This window comes from Jaculus jaculus, chromosome 9 (assembly GCF_020740685.1).
Source record: "Jaculus jaculus isolate mJacJac1 chromosome 9, mJacJac1.mat.Y.cur, whole genome shotgun sequence".
NCBI lineage: Eukaryota > Metazoa > Chordata > Mammalia > Rodentia > Dipodidae > Jaculus > Jaculus jaculus.
The window spans coordinates 31,660,670-31,678,896 of NC_059110.1; the positions used below are offsets into that span (position 1 = coordinate 31,660,670).

General features: G+C 45.9%; 1 protein-coding gene across 3 annotated transcripts; it reads right to left on the minus strand.

Moving 5' to 3' along the window:
• Nucleotides 1-11,793: 11,793 nt before the first annotated feature.
• On the minus strand, nucleotides 11,794-15,982 carry Tcf21 (transcription factor 21). Of its 3 annotated transcripts, none has more exons than XM_045158004.1 (3): nucleotides 15,573-15,982; nucleotides 14,119-14,548; nucleotides 11,794-12,317 (listed from the first exon to the last, which is right to left on the minus strand). In XM_045158004.1, the coding sequence occupies exons 1-3, from the start codon at nucleotides 15,578-15,580 to the stop codon at nucleotides 12,228-12,230; spliced, it is 528 nt and encodes a 175-aa protein (XP_045013939.1). In that variant the 5' UTR covers nucleotides 15,581-15,982; the 3' UTR covers nucleotides 11,794-12,227. The 3 variants fall into 3 exon arrangements, with proteins under 3 accessions (XP_045013939.1, XP_045013938.1, XP_004651247.1); XM_045158003.1 differs by lacking the exon at nucleotides 15,573-15,982 and adding an exon at nucleotides 14,918-14,970; XM_004651190.2 differs by lacking the exon at nucleotides 15,573-15,982 and having other exon boundaries at nucleotides 14,119-14,875.
• Between the last annotated feature and the right edge of the window lie 2,245 nt (nucleotides 15,983-18,227).

Genomic DNA, 18,227 nt, shown 5'->3' on the forward strand with positions numbered 1-18,227 from the left:
CTAAGCAGGTAAGTGGGTTATCTTTGATCATCTAGCTCCCAGCTAAATCAGCAGGGCCAGCAAGAACAGGAGAGACTGGTCAAGACCACCAGAACTTCCCAGCTCACTCAATGCTCTTTTAGAAAGGCCAATAGTTTTCAATGACCAGGTGTGAATAAGTGATTTAAAATCAATTAGAATATAATTGTAACATATTTTTGAATATTTTAACTAATTTCATTTGACTAGCTGGTTTTCCTGCTCCCTGGTGTATACTCTCTTGTTCTTGTTTCTCTCCTGCCTTCCTACATATCTGTTCCATCTCTCCCTCCTCTTTCCCTCCCTCCCTTTAACCCTTTCTCCTTCCCTTCCTCTCTTGGATCCTCCTGCTCTTTCCCTGTTGTGCTCTTTCTCTTTTCTTCCTTCCTCTTTCCCTCTCCTCCCTCCCTCACCCATTACAATAAAGTTTTTTTTTTTTTTTTTAAAAGGGTCAAGAAAACTACTGCTTTGGACAATGGAACACCAGAAAAATTTCAGTGCCAGGGATAGGATAACTTCCAGGGAGGTCCCTGATGCTCTTGGTTTCCCACAAGGAACAGTTGGTAAACCCCTCTTGTTGAAGACTCCACATGCTTGGGCTGCAAGGTCACTGAGAAATCTTACTAGAGCTGAGCTGAAAACCTTTTCCTTCTAGACCAGCTTACAGAAAGCTGGAAAAAGCTATGCTGCATGCAGCTTCATGGGAGAGAGAGAAGTCATCAGTGGAGATAAACAATAGTGGACACTGCAAACCTTAAGTTGGGTCAAGTAAGACAGTGGTCACAGTAGTGGCATGTCTGTTATGGGTCAAACCAACTGCTCTCTAATTGGACTGGAGGTCCATTCCATGGGAGGGGAATACATGCCTGATACTGAAAATCTATGAGGGAGGAGGTCACGAGTCCTAGGGGTGTAATGCCTGCTGGTGTCTGGCTAAATGCATATATTATGCTCACCAAACTGCCCAGAAAGCACTTCTCTTAATGTACACACACACACACAATATTATATTATATATATGGTGTTATAGACATACCTAGTATGTAAACAGCAAATGTTGGTACCATCCTTTCCCTCATCCCTGCCCCTTTTCCAAAGGGACCCTCCTCACTGGGGATGCAGGTCATAGCCATGGGTATTGTGGGTTGTGCATTGTAGGGGCAGCCATCAGTTATGGGGAAGAGGCAATGTCTTTGTGCATAGTGTCCCACCTTGTGGCTCTAACAATCTTTCTGCCTCCTCTTGCACAAAATTCCCTGAGCCATGTTGGGTTTATTTTAAGTCTACTTCAGTGATGGGCTCTTACGAGCCTCTAAATCTCTGGTTTGGTAGGTGTTGAGTGTCTTCAGTGTCTATCTCCTTCCCCCTTGTGTGATTATCAGGATCAATGAGAAAGAAGCACTCTTGCTCATTTCTACAATTCCTCTATGGTTTAAGCTGGGGCCCTGGTGAAGTGCGATGGGTCCTTTCTCTCCTCAGGTCCCACTTGATCTGAAAGAGAAGCATATTCTCCAATGAAGAGTGTAGTCAGCATAGGTTAAATGGGATAACCATTATTAGTTTAGAGAGAATTTAATTGGTATACATCCTCTTGTGGCTCAAGATTAGTGGGAGCTTGATATTAGAAAGCAAAATCATTCTCTGGATATGATTCTGACTTGCTTCCAAGTTCCAAATAAGACTTCCTTTCCACTGATTGGATCTATAGCCAATCCAAGAGCACTTAGTTACCCACCATGGCTGTGTGCCACTATTGCACTTGTGTGAGCATCACATCAGGTTGTTTGCTTCTGATTAGCTTAGACCTTGAGTTGCTTGGACAGATGTTGGCCACTTTCCCCCAGGAGCTCATGTAGTACCTTTCAGCACTAGATGGGCTGTCTGGGGTTTGGTTCTGTTTCAGATTCCAGCCAGTTCTCTTCATTTTCTCTTATGGACAGTATATGGTGTCTTTAGCAGTAGGGTCTTACCATTAACCTCTGGTGGGTAATCAAGTGCTCTGACAGAAGTCTGTCTTGTTTTGGGAAACCTCGTAGGTCTCTCTGATCAATAGCTCATTGTGGGTCTTAACCACATCCTGGTACTGGGAGTTATAGGCTAGCACCAAGAGAAGAGAAAGAAGAAAAATAAAGAAAATAGAAAAAAGAAAGGAAAGGAAAAAAAAAAAAAAGAAATAGAAGAAATTTAAGGTTAGGCTTCATCTCACCCTCTCCAGGTCCCTTCAGTTCAGGTGCTCCCCCTAAGGTCCTCTTGAGGGTTCAGTCTTTTAGTCTATCTTCCAGGATATAGGATTCTATGGTACAAGTTCCATTTGGGTTCAGTTTTGTGTCCCCCACAACCTTCCCCTACCCTCAAGCCCTACCCTCCCTATTGTCCAGGCCTCGAGATGCCTATTAGGTATGTCAGCATCTTGGGCTGATCCATTCATACTCGTGTATTAATGATACTCTTACTTTTGGTTAGAGAACCTTCTCTTTGCAGATGGTGGTGACCTCTGGGATGACACAAAAGGTACCACAATGCAGAGAAGAAGTGACAGAGTAGTGTCCAGCACCAAAATATCTCTATTCCACCTCCAACGCTCAGGGTCCACTACAGAAAAGGTGGCAGAAAAATTGTAAGAACTGGGCTGGAGAGATGGCTTAGCGGTTAAGAGCTTGCCTGTGAAGCCTAAGGACCCCAGTTCGAGGCTCGGTTCCCCAGGTCCCACGTTAGCCAGATGCACAAGGGGGCGCACACATCTGGAGTTCATTTGCAGAGGCTGTAAGCCCTGGCACGCCCATTCTGTCTCTCTCCCTCTATCTGTCTTTCTCTTTGTGTCTGTCTCTCTCAAATAAATAAATAAATAAATAAATTGTAAGGACCAAAGGAAGGGTAGGACTCCTTACAATGCACTCTTCCAGACACAAAATGGCCTGGATATCCATGACCTCACATTGCCTGACACTACCTACACAAGACCCTCATAATAGGAGGAAAAGATGACGACGTAAAAATAAAAGAGAGACTAAGAAGGGAAGGAGATACGATAGAGAGTGGAGTTGCGAAGGAGAAAGTGAGGGGAAGGGTATTATAATGGTTTAACGTCTATAATTATGGAAGTTGTCAATAATTTTTTGAAAAAGGACAAGAAGTGTTCAACTGACCTGGACAATCTAATCAGAACCTCCTAGAACAAGTCAGTAGTGACCTCTGAAAATTCAAATTCTAGGTATATAAGGAGGACATTTTGAATGGCAGAGTTTGCAACTGATTTTGTGGAGCTGAAGCACAGTCAGCAGCCAAGGTCATGTAGTCAGAAAAAATTGACGTGATAGAAAGTCAGCCAGGACACTCAAGTGGCTGAGAAGCAAATGCAGATTGGCTGCAAGAGTTCCAGAGAGGAGTTTCATTTTTGACTTTTCAGTTTTCCTTAGTTTTCCTTTTTTTTTTAAACTGCTTATTTTCTGACAAGAGATTCAAGCCAGGGATTCCTTGGAGGATCTTCACAATTCATGTTCCTTTTAATTCCAGCCAGCTAGAATGGATCTTTTTTTTTTTTTTTTTTCGGTTTTTCAAGGTAGGGTCTCACTCTGGTCCAGGCTGACCTGGAATTAACTCTGTACTCTCAGGGTGGCCTTGAACTCATGGCGAACCTCCTACCTCTGCCTCCCGAGTGCTGGGATTAAAGGCATGTGCCACCACGCCCGGCTAGAATGGATCTTTATTCCATGCAATCAAATGACCCCTGCTGATTGGAAAAACTCTCCTGGGTTTAGAGATGTCATGGGTTTCATTTAGTCTTTGGTGGGGAGTGTCCTTGCGTGGTACAATAAATAGACATTTTGACATTTTGGTTCCTAGCACAACAGCTCCTAAGATTCTTGGAGTCTTCTTGTGTGTGTGTGTGTGCGCGCGTGCGTGCGTGCATGTATGTATGTATGTGATACAGAAAGAGGCAAAGAGAGAGCAAGAGGAAGAGTGAATATAGGTGTGCCAGGGTCTCCTGCCATTGCAAATGTACTCCAAATTCCTGTTTCACATTGTGCACCTGGCTTTATGCAGGTACTAGGGAAGTGAACCTGGGCCATCAGGCTGTGAAAGCAAGGGCTTTAACCACTGAGCTATCTCTTCAGTCTCTCTTGGAATCTTCTGAGTGATGAATATCTCTTTCAGTTTATTTTTTTCTTTTTGTGGTAGGGTCTCACTCTAGCACAGGATGACCTGGAATTCACTCTGTAGTGTAGGGTGGCCTTAAACTCACAGTAATCTTCTTACCTCAGCCTCCCAAGTGCTGAGATTAAAGGTATGAGCCACCATGCCCTGCTATTATTATTATTATTTTTTTTTAAAAAATATCTTTTATTTATTTATTTGACAGAGAAGGGGGAAGAGACAGAGAGAGAATGGGCGCGCCAGGGCCTCCAGCCACTGCAAACGAACTCCAGACGCGTGCGTCCCCTTGTGCATCTGGCTAACGTGGGTCCTGGGGAATCGAACCTGGGTCCTTTGGCTTTGCAGGCAAACGCCTTAACCACTAAGCCATCTCTCCAGCCCCTATTATTATTTTTTTAAGAGATGGCCTTATGTAGTCCAGGCTTCAACTCACTGTGTAGCCAAGGATGGCTGTATACACCTGGTCCTCCTGTTCAACACCCAGAGTTCTGGGATTTCTGGCCTTTGCCTTAACAACCGGCTGTATTTTAATTACATGTTCATGAGAGGATTTGTGGCAGGAGTCCCTGAGAAGCTTCACCATAGGTCTTGGTTGTCCTGTCACAGGAGCCAATCTTATAATTAGAGAGTGGGGACTTTTTGCTTTACTTATTTCTGAGAAGGAGAAAGGGGCTGGAGATTGAGTTTATCACCACTGGCAAATGATATAATCAATTGTGAATATCCTAAAATTATAGATTTGGAGAGCTTCTAGGATGGTGAACACATTTATGCACTGGACAGGTCGTACACATGAACTTCATGTGGACAGAAGCTCCTATACTCTTCCAGACTTCTTCCTATGTACTTATTCACGTGAATGTTCACCTACAGTCTTTATTATAAGTGACTGTTCTCCTGAGTTTGGAGAATCATTGTAGGAAGTTCTTAAATTTGAGGAAAGGGCTATGGTAACCTCTGGTTTGTAAGTCAGGAGTCTGTAAGTCAGGAGTGTCACATCTGAAATGGGGGAAATATTATGGGAATGAGCCCTTAACCTGGGGAAGGGGGAGGTGGTGAGGATAACTTTAGGCAAATGGTGTTAAGGTTGAATTGAAAATGTTTGAAAGAGTTTTTGTTTTAGGAGATGAAAATACAGGAAAAAGTCGTTGAGAAAAGAGTTATTGAGTGGGCGATAAATGTCTGAAAGTAAGATCGGAGAATGGCAAAATAGGTTAATAGTTAAGTAAGCCACAAAAGAAAGAATTGTAGACAAGACTCATAAATAAATGACCAATTAGAGAAGTTTAGAGGTGACTGTTCCTAGTGATGGACAGAATTTGTGAACAAAACAGTTCTGAAAGGCACCATGCTTATCATGAGTCCTTGCCTGGGATTCAGTGATGAAGAGAGTCCATAGTTGATGTAATGTGGACCAGTGTTTCAGAATGATGCACTTTCAAAAAAATTTGGCATATTGTTTGCATTATGGAGTCAGGTTTTTTATGTAAATAAGAGTTTGTTAAAGTGCTCAAGAGTACTGTACTATGTCATTAAATTCTAAAACTAAAGTGGGATGATATATTTCAGCCAGTCTGTGACCAGAGGTGCAGTGTGATCATAATCAGCAAACACCCACACTATCTGTCGCAAGCTGCGGGCACCCTGCTTGAGCACTTACTTTGTGCTGGGTGCTGAAAGAAGCGTGGGAGCCAGCCACGCTTAACCAATTTCTGCCCTCATGGAACTAGTGGAGATGGACACGAACTAAGAAAACCGAGAAAGGAAAGAAGATAATACCTTTTCTGGAGAAGGTGACAGGTGCAGAAATACACACAAAGGCAGGATCTATTGAAGATCTCATTATATGGTGGTGAGGTCTCAGTGAGGAAGAAAGAGGCCCAGTGACAGTTTTCTTTCTTTCTCCATTCCTTCCTTTCTTCTTTCTTTTTGCATGTGCATGTGTGTGGTACGCATGCACACGTGTTTTCATGTTTGCATGTGTGTGGGCACACATGTGTTGTGTGTAGAGGCTGGTGCTTGACATTGACTGTCTTCTTCAATAGCTCTCCATCTTATTTATTGAGATAAGCTTTCTTACTTGAACCTAAAGCTCACCAACCCTGCGATTCTAACTAGCCAGATTGCTCTAAGGATCCCCTGCCACCTCCTCACGGGTGCTGAGCTTACAGGCAGGGCACCACAGCCATCAAGCATTCATGTGGGCTCTGGGGATCTGAACTTGGGTTCTCACCTGGTGGGGCAAGTGCTTTATCCACTGAGCCACGTCTTTAGCCTGACAACCTTTCAAAATCACACTCTCGGTGACTAGACTTTAATAAGCACTCACTATTGGTTAGGTTATTCTAGCAAACTTTTCTCCTCTTTTACTCATCTTGAGTCAGGCTGCTGTTCGCGCTGCTGCCCCGGCCCCAGCCCTGCAAAGGAGCAGCCTTCCGCCAGCCTTGCTCTTCTTCCTGTAGGCGGGCAGGGGACAGAGGAGCAGCGGACACCTGGCTGAAGACTGGGTGATTTTATAGCATCCTGGGCCCTTGACCTCCGTGAACTAGTTACTGGGGCATCAGGGCACTTCTTGTGTTCCCTCTTCCTCTGGAGAGAGCCGATGAAGATTCTTAGCAGGAGGCATGCTCCGGTAGGGACGTCATCACCACCAGAAAGGCATCTCTTATCATTCTTTCAGGTATGCCAGTAAATTAATAACCAGAAAAAAGAGGACAGCAATATAAATTAGTGTCCATCATTTACCTGACATTGTTGACAAGTACATTATCTTACCAAAGCAACCATTTTATAGATGGGGGAGGGAATCAAGGTCCTGAAAGGTGAATCCTATAAAAGACTTCGTCAAAAGGTTTTTTTTTCCCCACCCTTCCAAAGCCTAATCCACATCAGTAAGAAGCAACAAATTACGTTATCATTCCAAGCGGATTAGTCTGGAAATCAAATTATGTGACAATTTTATTCTAATATAGTATCTTAAATTATTTCTATGGTTAAATAACCTTTTAAACTAACAAAATTGAGATGCAATAATATTTTTAATGGAAAGGGGGGAAAAAAGCATTTTATATGAGGGAGGGAGGAGACCAATCAAACCTCCCACCCTATCCTTCATCCAGTCCCTTCCCGTCGTCCCGTCCCAATCCCAGCCCACCCCAGCCCATCCCGCATCTGGTCCCACCTCATCTGCTGGCTTTTGTCTTTTTGTCAGCACACATTCCTAGACTTCTGCCCAAGAGGCCATAGCACGGTTCAGCCAGTTAGCAGGGAGTCCCTAGACTGCGTTCCATCTACTTTCTTTCTCCGCGTCCTCTAAAAGCTACTGACTTATTCAGGCATCAAGCCCTACCGCGTGTGCTGGGTGTGACACCCCGTGATACTGCTCTTGGGAAGCAAGCTTTCAGATTCCGCGACGTACCAAGAGCTCCTGTCGCCTCTTTCCCCACCCTCTGCCTGGGGCAGGATTCTGAGCTGGTCCTCAGGGTGGTTAGCTGGGAGGAGCGAGCCGCGCCTGCCCAGATCGGAAGATCAAAGCGGCCCGGAGCCCAGGAGGAAGCCAGACGCGCCCAGGAATGCGGCTGGCACCCAGCGAGTTTCCGCACGCTGCGTTCGCCGGCCGGCCAGCGGTGCCAGGCTCGGGCCTGCGTTCCTCTCCCAACCTTCTCAGAGGGGCATCTGTCTCAGTGCTGGGCGCGGCGGTGCTTGCACCCTGGGGCCCAGAGAGAAGTCAGTGAAGGCTCAGGGTGAGGACTGGAGACACCTTCCTCCCCATGACTCCTTCCGCTAACTGCTCCCCCAGACAGAAAACCCCCGCCAAAGGCCTCTCCTCACTCCGCCCTACTATGTAGCGCGCACCCCATCCTCATTCTCACCCAGAGTCCTTGCACCCAACCCCAGTTTGGCCAAATGACGCTTAGGGCGCCGAAACAGAGCGCAGCCTATTGCTCTGCTGCAGTGAAGCCCTGAGTCTCTGCAGCTTTGGGAAGGAAAGGAGGGCACTCATTGCTGGAGTCAGGGAATTCTAGATTTCTTTCGCCTTTAGGGGTTTAAAGGAGCCAGCGCTAGCCTGGCCCTAATTCACTCAGGTCCTTAATTCACTTAATAACTGGAATCTCTCTTGGAGTGCACAAACCCACAGCACCAGGGTAGAACAAATCTTCTATTTTGTAAGCATGAGTGGTTTGGTTTCCAGCCTGCCGGGTCCTAACCCTACATCACCTGGAATGAACAGAAGACTGAATCAGGCTGGATCTGAGCTGGAAGCCTCTTGAGAGGAACGTTGTCCATCAGCATTTCCTTCCCTCTGCCTTAACTTTGCCTGACTCCACAGATGGCCAGCTGTGGTTCTCAAAATATCCCCCAGAGCAGCCGCATCGCGTAGAAACTTGTGAACTGTGCCAACTCTGGGCTCACCCCAGACCTCCTGAACCAGCCTCTCTGCCAGGCAGAACATCCAGGAGACACTGAAAAACCATTGCTTAAAAGTCCTCCAGGGCACTGTGTCGTGATTAAATGTACATAACCAGTGGATACCAGAGCTCTGTTTATTGCTTCTCTTTGAGAAAAGGTCTCTAATTTGCCTGTGGGTTCACCTGCTAAAAGCACACTAAATTGCTTTTAAAAACCGTAAACCATATAAGCAATGAGAGAGCGAGAGCAAGCGAGAGAGAAAATTGTTCCTGCAGCACATACTGAGTATGTCTATCTCTTGAGAACTCCCAGACCCACTTTTGGAAACACTTGCTTCTTCCAGGCACCTCTCTACTTATTTTCCCAATTCTTTCTGAGACAATTTTCATATTGTACAGGTCACAGGACACACCTCATTTCTCACTTCCGGTTCTACTGGCTTTGGGCAAAAGGGTCCCCCACTTCTGTATTGAAACAACTTGTCAAATTGGGACACAAAAGTCTGTCCTCTGCCCTGGGTGGCCAGACAGATGCATGTTTGGGGTGTAGATGTGAGAGGCGGAGTGCACGGAGGCTGGACACGGTCAGTGTGGGAACGTGGATGATCTGGTATAGGAGAAGGCTCTATGGAGGAGAGATGTTTAGATTGCAAGTGCTTGAGGGAGGGGCGTGGAGTATGCGTGGGTAGGAGAGGTCTTGAGGCTTCCATAGTCACAGCCGTCACCATCTCTGTCCCACCATTCACTTCATGCTGTGTACTACTGTGTTTTCCAGGCTTCTCTGCTGAAGCCCCTTGATGGCTTCGTCATTAGACATCAGTGTCATCCTTCTATTTTCTCTGTGTTTGTTCCCTAAAGTTTTCTGGGGTTTGTATTTCTAGGAGTTATCTTGTTTTGTTTTTCCGTTTCTTAAAAAGTATTTTTAGCCTGGCACTTGGTAGGCAGAGGTAGGAAGATCTCTGTGAGTAGGAGGCCAGCCTAAGACTACATAATGAAGTCTAGGTCAGCCTGAGCTAGAGTGAGACCCTACCTCAAAACAGCAAAATTATTTACTTATTAATATAGGAGAGAGATTGAGAGAGAGAGAGAGGGAGGGAAGGAGGGAGGGAGGGAGGGAGGGAGGGGGAGGGAGAGAGAGAATGCAGACAGTCTTGCCGTTTCAAACGAACTCTAGACACGTGAGCCACTGTATGCATCTGGCTTTACTAGACATCCACAGGCAGTCTTTGCAAGCAAGCTCCTAGGAGTTACATTAATAGGCAGCTCTGCACAAATTCGGAGAACAGTGGAGGGATGTGGAAGGTGAAAGTGGTCAGCATTGCATTGAAGAGACACCTTGTAGTTTGCGATCAAAAAGACTATGGACAGTACATTGAAAAATACACGCCCCTTCGAGCTTCCTACTTGAGACACTGCCAGTTTGGGTACCTGCCGCCTCGCGCAAACAACCCACATCCTCACAAACCCTTTCGTTATAAAGAGCTTGCACTAAAATGATTTCATCTGAGCTACATTGAGGTTTTTGGGGCAGTGAAAGGGGAAAGCAGGAGTGTAATTACTATGGTAATTATCATCCTCTTTATCTTTATTTGCAGGGATGAGAAAACAGTATCCGGCCCTTTGAGGAACGAGCTAGCTGGAGTTTGCAGCCATGACTGCTTCCTACTCTTAGCCCCCGGCTTCAGGTCAGGAGCCGGAGCGGGCTGCAGCGAGTCTGTCAAACGGATCCATCTTCACTTTGCAGAGGGAGCGAGGAGTCACTTCTCCGTGGGGCCGCCTGCGTGCGTGGAGTGCTCAGAATTTCAAGAATGCATTTGGTTTGGAAAAAACTGGAAACTTGCACAGTTTGCTGAACATAAACCGCAAACAACTGGGCTGGGCTGTTCGCTAAAGTCTCCCCTCTGGGACTCTGGATCCGAGGAGGAGGAGGAGGAGGAGAAGGGCTCAGTCCTTTGCGTAGCAGTGATGGGACCGGAAAATTTGGGGAATCTGGTGTAGAAGGGTCTAGAGCCATAGCGCACTTTTGAATGTCAAGTTGGGCTGGGGTGGGGGTGAGGAAAAGCCTGACACCTAGAAATGTTCCTCTGCGGTGTGCAAATGACTTGAATGATGTCACCCAGGCCACACCAGCTCCGGGAGAAGGAGAATGGCACCCCGAGGCGCTGGGGCTGTGCAGTGGGGACCTGCCCCGCGGGCGGCCCCTTCCCTGCAGGCCGAGCAGCGTCCAGATTGGCTGGAGGTAAGTGCTGAAGGGACGTCCACTGGCAGGTACCAGACCCGGCGGAGGAAAAAAGGGGGCTGGGGCGCGGGGGGGGGGGGGCGGGGGCGTTGGGGGTGAACTTCGAAAGGAGAGCTAGCGAAGCGGAAGTTTCCAGGCCCTCTGCGAGGAATAACAGTATAAATAACCGAAGACGTCTTGTAAACACTGCGGTCATAACCCCGAACATTAAACAGCCGCGGTGGCATCTGGCGCATCGGCGGCCGCGGGCTGCGCCGGGCGGGCCGCGAGGGAGCGGGGGTCCCCGGCGCTCCGCCTCGCCGCGCCTCGCCTCTCTGTTTATCTCAACTTAATCTTCCCCTGCGAGCCGTGCCGCAGCCTGGGAGATGTTTAAACTAAGACCCAGTCCGCCGGAAGTCGTGGCAGGGGCTAAGGCTTGGGCTAACCGCAACTGCAAAGCAAAGCAAGCGCGGTTAAGGCTAGTGTTAATTAATGGAGTCTTTGATTGTGTATATATATACACCCCCATTACTTGGACACGGTACAACACATCCCAAGGGCACGAATTTCGGAGCTACCCTTGCCTCTGCCCTCTTCTCTGCAAGCGTGGACTGTGGGACTCACAGCCATGCCTGGGAAGATGGAAAATGCGAAGTTGGCCGTCCGGCTCCTCTGAATAATTCTACTTTAAACGAGCTGAAAATCGGATTTTGTTTTTCCTCTGGGGCGGGTAACTGAATTAACTTTAAGCCTTCCCATTTTCTGTTTACGGTTACAATCTCTTAACGAGCTTAAAAAAAAAATAACCCTTGAAGCATTTCTTTGAAAGATTTCAGTACAAAATGCGATCTGGACTTTCAGAATGGAAATCAATCTTTTTTTACTAGACGTTTGCATTGAGCGTTAAAATAACCATCTTTATCATTAAGCTTCCCCATAGCTTTTCAATATTTCGTCCAAATAATTGAAAGAAAAAACCACCACACCAATGCCTGCCATTTTAGCAATATAAAGAAAAGATTTATTTTCGAAAGTAGCAAAACTTGTTTGAAAAAAAATATATTTCTTTGGGTGAATTATTTTATAAATGTGACTGTCAAAGTCAGCTATTGTACGATCTACACTTTACATCACGTTGTACAAAAAAGATACACATAGGCTCTTATTATCTATTTATATATATATAATTACATATTGCACTTGGACCAGCAAGGCTCGCAGTCAGTTATTCACGGTAGAAGTTAATAAACGTTAAATAGTTGGGAATCTGTTAAGTACAGTTGAGCTCCTCGGCCTTGGGAAGGACTCTCCTCGTCGCGGTAAAGTGGGATGGGGAGAGGAGCGATGCGAGGGGGCAGCACGGACAGAAATGGGGGGCAGGGTCCCCCAGGAGGGAATGCGCCTTTCCCGGACTCGCACCTCCAAGGTCAGGACGCTGTGGTTCCACACAAGCGGCTCGCGCTCACCACTTCTTTCAGGTCATTCTCGGGTTTCCCGGCCACCATAAAGGGCCACGTCTGCAGGGGAGAAGAGTGCGGAGGCGGTGAGCGGAGCGGGAGGGGGAGGCTGGGCGCGGAGTCGCGGGAGAGGGCGCAGGAGCCCCCCACCCCCAGGCCGGCTGTCCTCAAGTGCTCTGAGGCCGGATAAAGCCGAGACTTAGCTCAGGGTGGTGGTGATGGGCCTTTCGAATATAGGCAAAAAGAGCCCACTGTGGGTTGACGTCCTTGGAAAGGGTTTTGAGGGGCAGGCTCCAAGGGACCGGAGCAGGGCAGGTCCTAGCTGGCGGAACACCAGGGTCCTGCAGCGTCCTCCCCGCGTGTCTGCGGAGACCCAGACCCGGTCAGGGTGCCTGGTCCTCTGGTCATCTGCATCCATGGTGCCCAGTTCCTTTCCACCATTGCAAGCCCAGCTTTGATTACAGTTTCAAGTTAACCACTAGTTGGGAAGGGGGGGGGGGAAACTGCTAATAAAAAGCACGGGGATCTTTTATTTGTGATCATTTTCTCTTCCTTCTTTTCCAGGTTGTTACGTAATAAAGCATGTTTCAGTTTTCTTTTTACTTTAAAGACGAAGAGAGCAGCAATCGCAAATGTTCTAGGAAATAATTTCATTTCAATTCTAGGTTGTTAAGTGTCTGTCTCATTAAAAATGCTCTTAATTGGAGGGGAAATATTTTTCATAGCAAAATATATTTTTTCATTGCTTCCCACTAATTCCTAGAGACAGAAGCAGTGGATGAGAAAAACGTCTCAAGCCTACACTACGTGTGCTTGCCAATGAGCAGAATCTTGTTCTTATCATATATAAACAGAAATCCTACTAAGCGGTTGTTTTTCTTCGGTGCCAGCAAGTTTTAAAATGAAGTCAAATGAAAGGAGGAGTAGAATACGTATCGAAAGCATCAAAAGGCATCTGCGAACAATTGGGAACTGAGCGTTGCTTTTTTTCCTGTATTTTCAAAAATTAGACTCCATGAGCATTACTTTTTAAAGATTAACATGTTCTTAAATGTGAGGCGAGTGGGATCAAATACAATGCTACCCACTTTACTAACACCTGAGCAAATTTACTGATTATTTGTGATATGTGCTGGAATTTCTGAGTCTTAAAAGTGAGAACTCACTTATAGGAGAAGCACAGAATATTTGAGTAGATGGACGTACCCAGATGATTATTGGGATGTGTGTGTATATATATATATATATATATATATATATATATATATATACACACATACATACATACATACACACACATATATACATACATGCATACATATATATGTATGTATGTACATATATGTATGTATATGTGTGTGTTGTGAATTGAAAAAGAGCTAGATGTTTATATATACATACCCATACATACACATATATATGTATGTGTATGTATATATATGTGTATGTGTGTGTTCTAAATTGAAAAAGAGCTTAGATGTTTATAAGAATTAGAAGGGGAAATCGAGTTCTGCTGTCAGCTAAAATAATACGGGGATAAAAGTCTTGTAGTCATCACCGACATGCTGCATCCTGTCAGTTTCCTGTCCCGCATCAGCCACTTTGCGGAAATGGCGCTGGCACAGTCTCCAGGGATACCCTTGGAAATCCCTTACAGGGGTGCCACGTCAAACCCTTGTACAAATCACTCGCGGTCGCTTGGTGCAGAGAGGCTGGGCGTTGTGGTCTCTGGAGGCACCGGGCCAGCAGTGGGTAACGTGCACAAGCTCCCCCTCCTCCCCGCCAGCGCCTGCATCTCCAGACCCAACCTCGCACCCACACCCACAGGGGCATACCCAGGCAGGGCTGCGGGCAAACTCACCAGGTTGACCGGGTGAATGTAACCGTTCTCGTGCTTGTCGTTGGCCAAGATCTGCCTCAAGTGCGCGATGTAGCTAGAGGCCAGCCTGAGCGTGTCCAGCTTGGAGAGCTTGGTGTCTGGGGGCACCCAGGGCAGGGTGGTCTTCAGCCTGGAGAAGGCCTTGCTCAGCACCCGCATGCGGGCCCGTTCGCGCGCGTTGGCCGCGTTGCGCTGGACCTGTTTCCCCTCCTGGCTGACCCCGCTCAAGGGGCTTTTCTTGGTGGGCGCCTTCCGCCTCTTGCCCAGGCCACCGCGGCCCTTCTGCGGAGAGCCGTTCTCGCAGTTGGAGCTCTCCTCGGTGCTCTCGTTGGAAGTCACAAACTCCTTGTTGGAGTCCACTTTCAGCCCATCGCATTCCACCATCTCCACTTCTTGAAGGTCTTCCACATCGCTGAGGGAGCCAGTGGACATGTTTGGAAGAGAGGGAGAGAAAGGGAGAGAGGAGAGAGAGAGAGAGAGAGAGAGAGAGAGAGAGAACCCTGAAACCACTGGGGGTACCCACTTCGTGTTGGAGTTGGGGCTCACCCCTTCCCCTTCGCAGAACTGTGGAAACTGGACTGGACTGCTAGGGCTTCGGCAGGAAGGAAAGCACTGCTCTATTTCCCCACCCCCGGAGTCGGAGTCGTGGCCATTGAGGAGTGAGATAGCGCTGAGGAATTTGGTGGACACTAGGAATTTATCTGGGGAATAGAGAGGCGGATCCGTGCAGCCCAGGGGAGGGGCCTGCTGGGCCCAGCAAAGCTCTTCAGACCCCTCTCACAAGTGCTGGAGACTCGCGCAGGCCCTGACTTCCAGCATACAATGTAAATTAACTCAATTGCAACACGCATTCACCGGTCTCCTTCTTCCACTGTGGTCCAGGCCTAGGAGGGAGGCACACTCAGAACTCCGAGCCTCTGCCCATCAGCTAAGCCCTTCTCTTCCTCTGACAGCGTCCCGGATGATTGTTACACTCTTTGCTCTTTCTAAGTCTTCCACCTAACATATCTCATAAGCACTCCGTGCATCTCCTCCCCCTTCCAAGAAAACACCAATTAAAATTCAGACGGGACACAACTGTCTCTGGTTAAAAGCCTCTAACCCTTCGGGGCTTTAGGAAGAAGATAGCTTCCCATTTTACCTGGGCTAAATAAAGTGCCTCACAAAATCCTTATGTCAATGGAGAGAAAGCACCAAGTTAAAAGAGAAAAACGCATCTGCAGCTGCTCACTTTAAAGATATCAAGGAACCACTAGTGTGGATACAAACACCCTTGACCATTGCAGGCTCGCGCGCACGCACACAGAACTGCATGGGGGTGGGTAAGGAAAGAGGTGGTAATCAATTAGTGGAGACTCTTCTAATGAGATGCAAACTTTTCATACATTTTCTTCTCAGAAATTTATTTGGTATGGTCTTAGAAAAGAGTTGCTCACCTTTGCATGAGGATTTTTTTCTTTTTCTTTTTTTTTTTGGTAAAAGATGCAAATATCCTTCTCTACCTTCTCTCTTCTCCTTAAGGAAAGCTGCCATTAGAAACCACAAAGCCGGATTACACTTTCAGGAAGGAGAGGGTCTTGTTTCCTTCTTTTCCTAGCTTAGATCATCTTTCTCTAGGAAAGGGAAAATCTTCCGGGGAGTAAGTAGAGCTCCGAAGGGCTGCAGAACCCAGGGACTCCGTGGAGTTGATGTCCTGGAGCCAGGGAGAGGGACTGAATGCATCTCACGTTGCCTGATATTTTCCCCTAGAATTAGACATTGAGGATGCCGGGCAGGAGCAAAATGCACAAGCAGCCACTGAACATTTGGCCCTGAGTCGGAACCCCTCTGCTACATCCAGATATCATATCTCTAATCCTGGGCTCTGCTGGGAATTCAGTCACCTCTAACGTTTTGTTTTGTTAGCAGGGTTTTGTTTGCTTTCCCCCTATGCTGTAAACTAAACAGATTGTCAGCAAATCAGTCTTTATTAATGAATTAGTGAACCCTCTCCCCCCCATAATATCTTTCCTGAGGACTCAAAATTTGTTAATCACCAGTGTAGAGATTTATGAGCTCTTATTTTCTGTTGTTTGTGCAGGTGGAGATTTAAATGACCATATCCATTCCCAAGATTTATTGCAAGAGTGATTGATGTTATAAACCAGGAAAAGACTCTTCCCACAGCAGGGATGACAGAAATATCAAGTTGAAGTTGCCTTTGTCTTCATGCACAAATGACCGAGTACTACAACAAAGAAACTATAATAATTTAATCTGAAGTCCATGACAGCAATAAAAGAACACCCAGAGCCTGCTAGAAGGTTCTCTACTGATTCCCAAATGAATTTTTCTTTGATTTGCCCTCCCTTTTGTCAGTCTTGGTAAGACATGAAAGTTAGTTATTTTTAGACTAAAAAGCAATGTGAGGATGGGCATTGGCCAGCACTTCATAAACTTTGTCGGTGTCAGTGTCCGAGTCCATGTGTGTGTGCGTGTGTGTGTGTGTGTGTGTGTGTGTGAGAGAGAGAGAGAGAGAGAGAGAGAGAGAGAGAAAGAGAAAGGGAGAGAATGTGTACAGCTACTAAAATTTCTGAAAAATAACCACAAATTGTTTATCTGAGTTCTGTAGTAAGATGATTATTACGATTCCAAGCCTTACCAGGCTACTAATCTATGAAAATTTTTCTTCTTGAAACTTACGTCCTTCCCCTCGTTTTTTCCCTCTCCTTTTTGGGGATCTGAATCTCTATTGCACCTCAGTGGGTAGGCAGTTCAGGCTACTTGGGGGATAGTGACCATCCAATTATATTCCTCTGAATAAAATGCTATTGTCTATATCGTTTTCCAATGTTGGAAACTTCAAAACAGCAATTCTGAAAGAGAGCAAAACTAGTCTTATGCCATAACCTGGTTTTTATGCCCAGCAATTACTTTTGTTCACAGTAATGTAAGTAATCATTAAGTCCCATGATTATCTTTCAGTGATACATTCAGGCTGGGAAGGACTGGTGGATTGATAATGAACTCTGGGCAATTTCTAAAATTCTCTAAGGAGTGGTGGCTAGTTTAGAAGCAAGAAGTGAAGAAGGCTGTCATTTAGATATCTTGGTGCTATATCTTAGAAGGAACTGAATTAATAATGAATTTTTTTTTTCCTGGTGAATTTTATGTCCATCCCTGCTAATAAACAAGGGACTAATGGGTTGGGAAAATGACTGATGGTCAGATTCAGCTGAACAAATCAGTTAAGCTGTAACTTAAGCGCTGCCAAATTCTCCCCAAATATAAACTATATTCTGTGAGAAGAGAAGCACTTTTGAGAAGCTAATTAACCCTTGCAATGACAGGACTGTTTCAAAGTGGCAAGGAGAAAACTCATGCTTTGAAAGCAGGAGATAGCTTCTAAAAGTCCTTACCTTACTTTTAAACAACAGTTTATGTTTCAGCTCAGGGGCATCCAGCCAACTTACCACACACTTCTAACAATTTGTTTTTCAAGAAAGGATGTCTTTAAAATATTTTAGTGCTAAGGAGAATTTATCTCCAAAAAGTTGTAAAATGAAGATTAAGCATGGAATTTATCCTTGACCTTAAATCCTGCATTATCAACTGATAAATTTTCAGGAAGTTCCAGTTTGATTCAGTTGCTCTTGGATGGGATAATTTGCTTCCCTTTTTTATGGGGGATAAAAATATCACAGGCTTCTTTGGAACTAAGTTTTAGGGAGTGGGATTTGTCTTTAAATTCAAGTTTTTATCCTTTTTTCCTACTCCCAGCATGGGGCCAAGAGGCAAATAAGCAAGCCATCCATTGCTCCTTTCCTTCCCTTTTTTTCCCCCAGCACTAAGTCAAGTTCTTTACTTCTCAAAAGTGATATATAAAGGGAGGGAGAAGGCAAGAAGAGGAAGACAGAAAAAGCCAGAGAGAGCAAGGAGGAGGGTAGAAAGGTGATCCTTCCCTTATTTTGATGTGATGGAAACTGCCACCAAATTGCTGATCTGTGTGGGTTCTTTTTGTCACTTTCTCTATCTGTTATTTCTACCACATCTTTTGCTCACTGCTGATGGGTTTTTGTTCACCTTCTGCTCATTCACCATTGAAGTCTGAT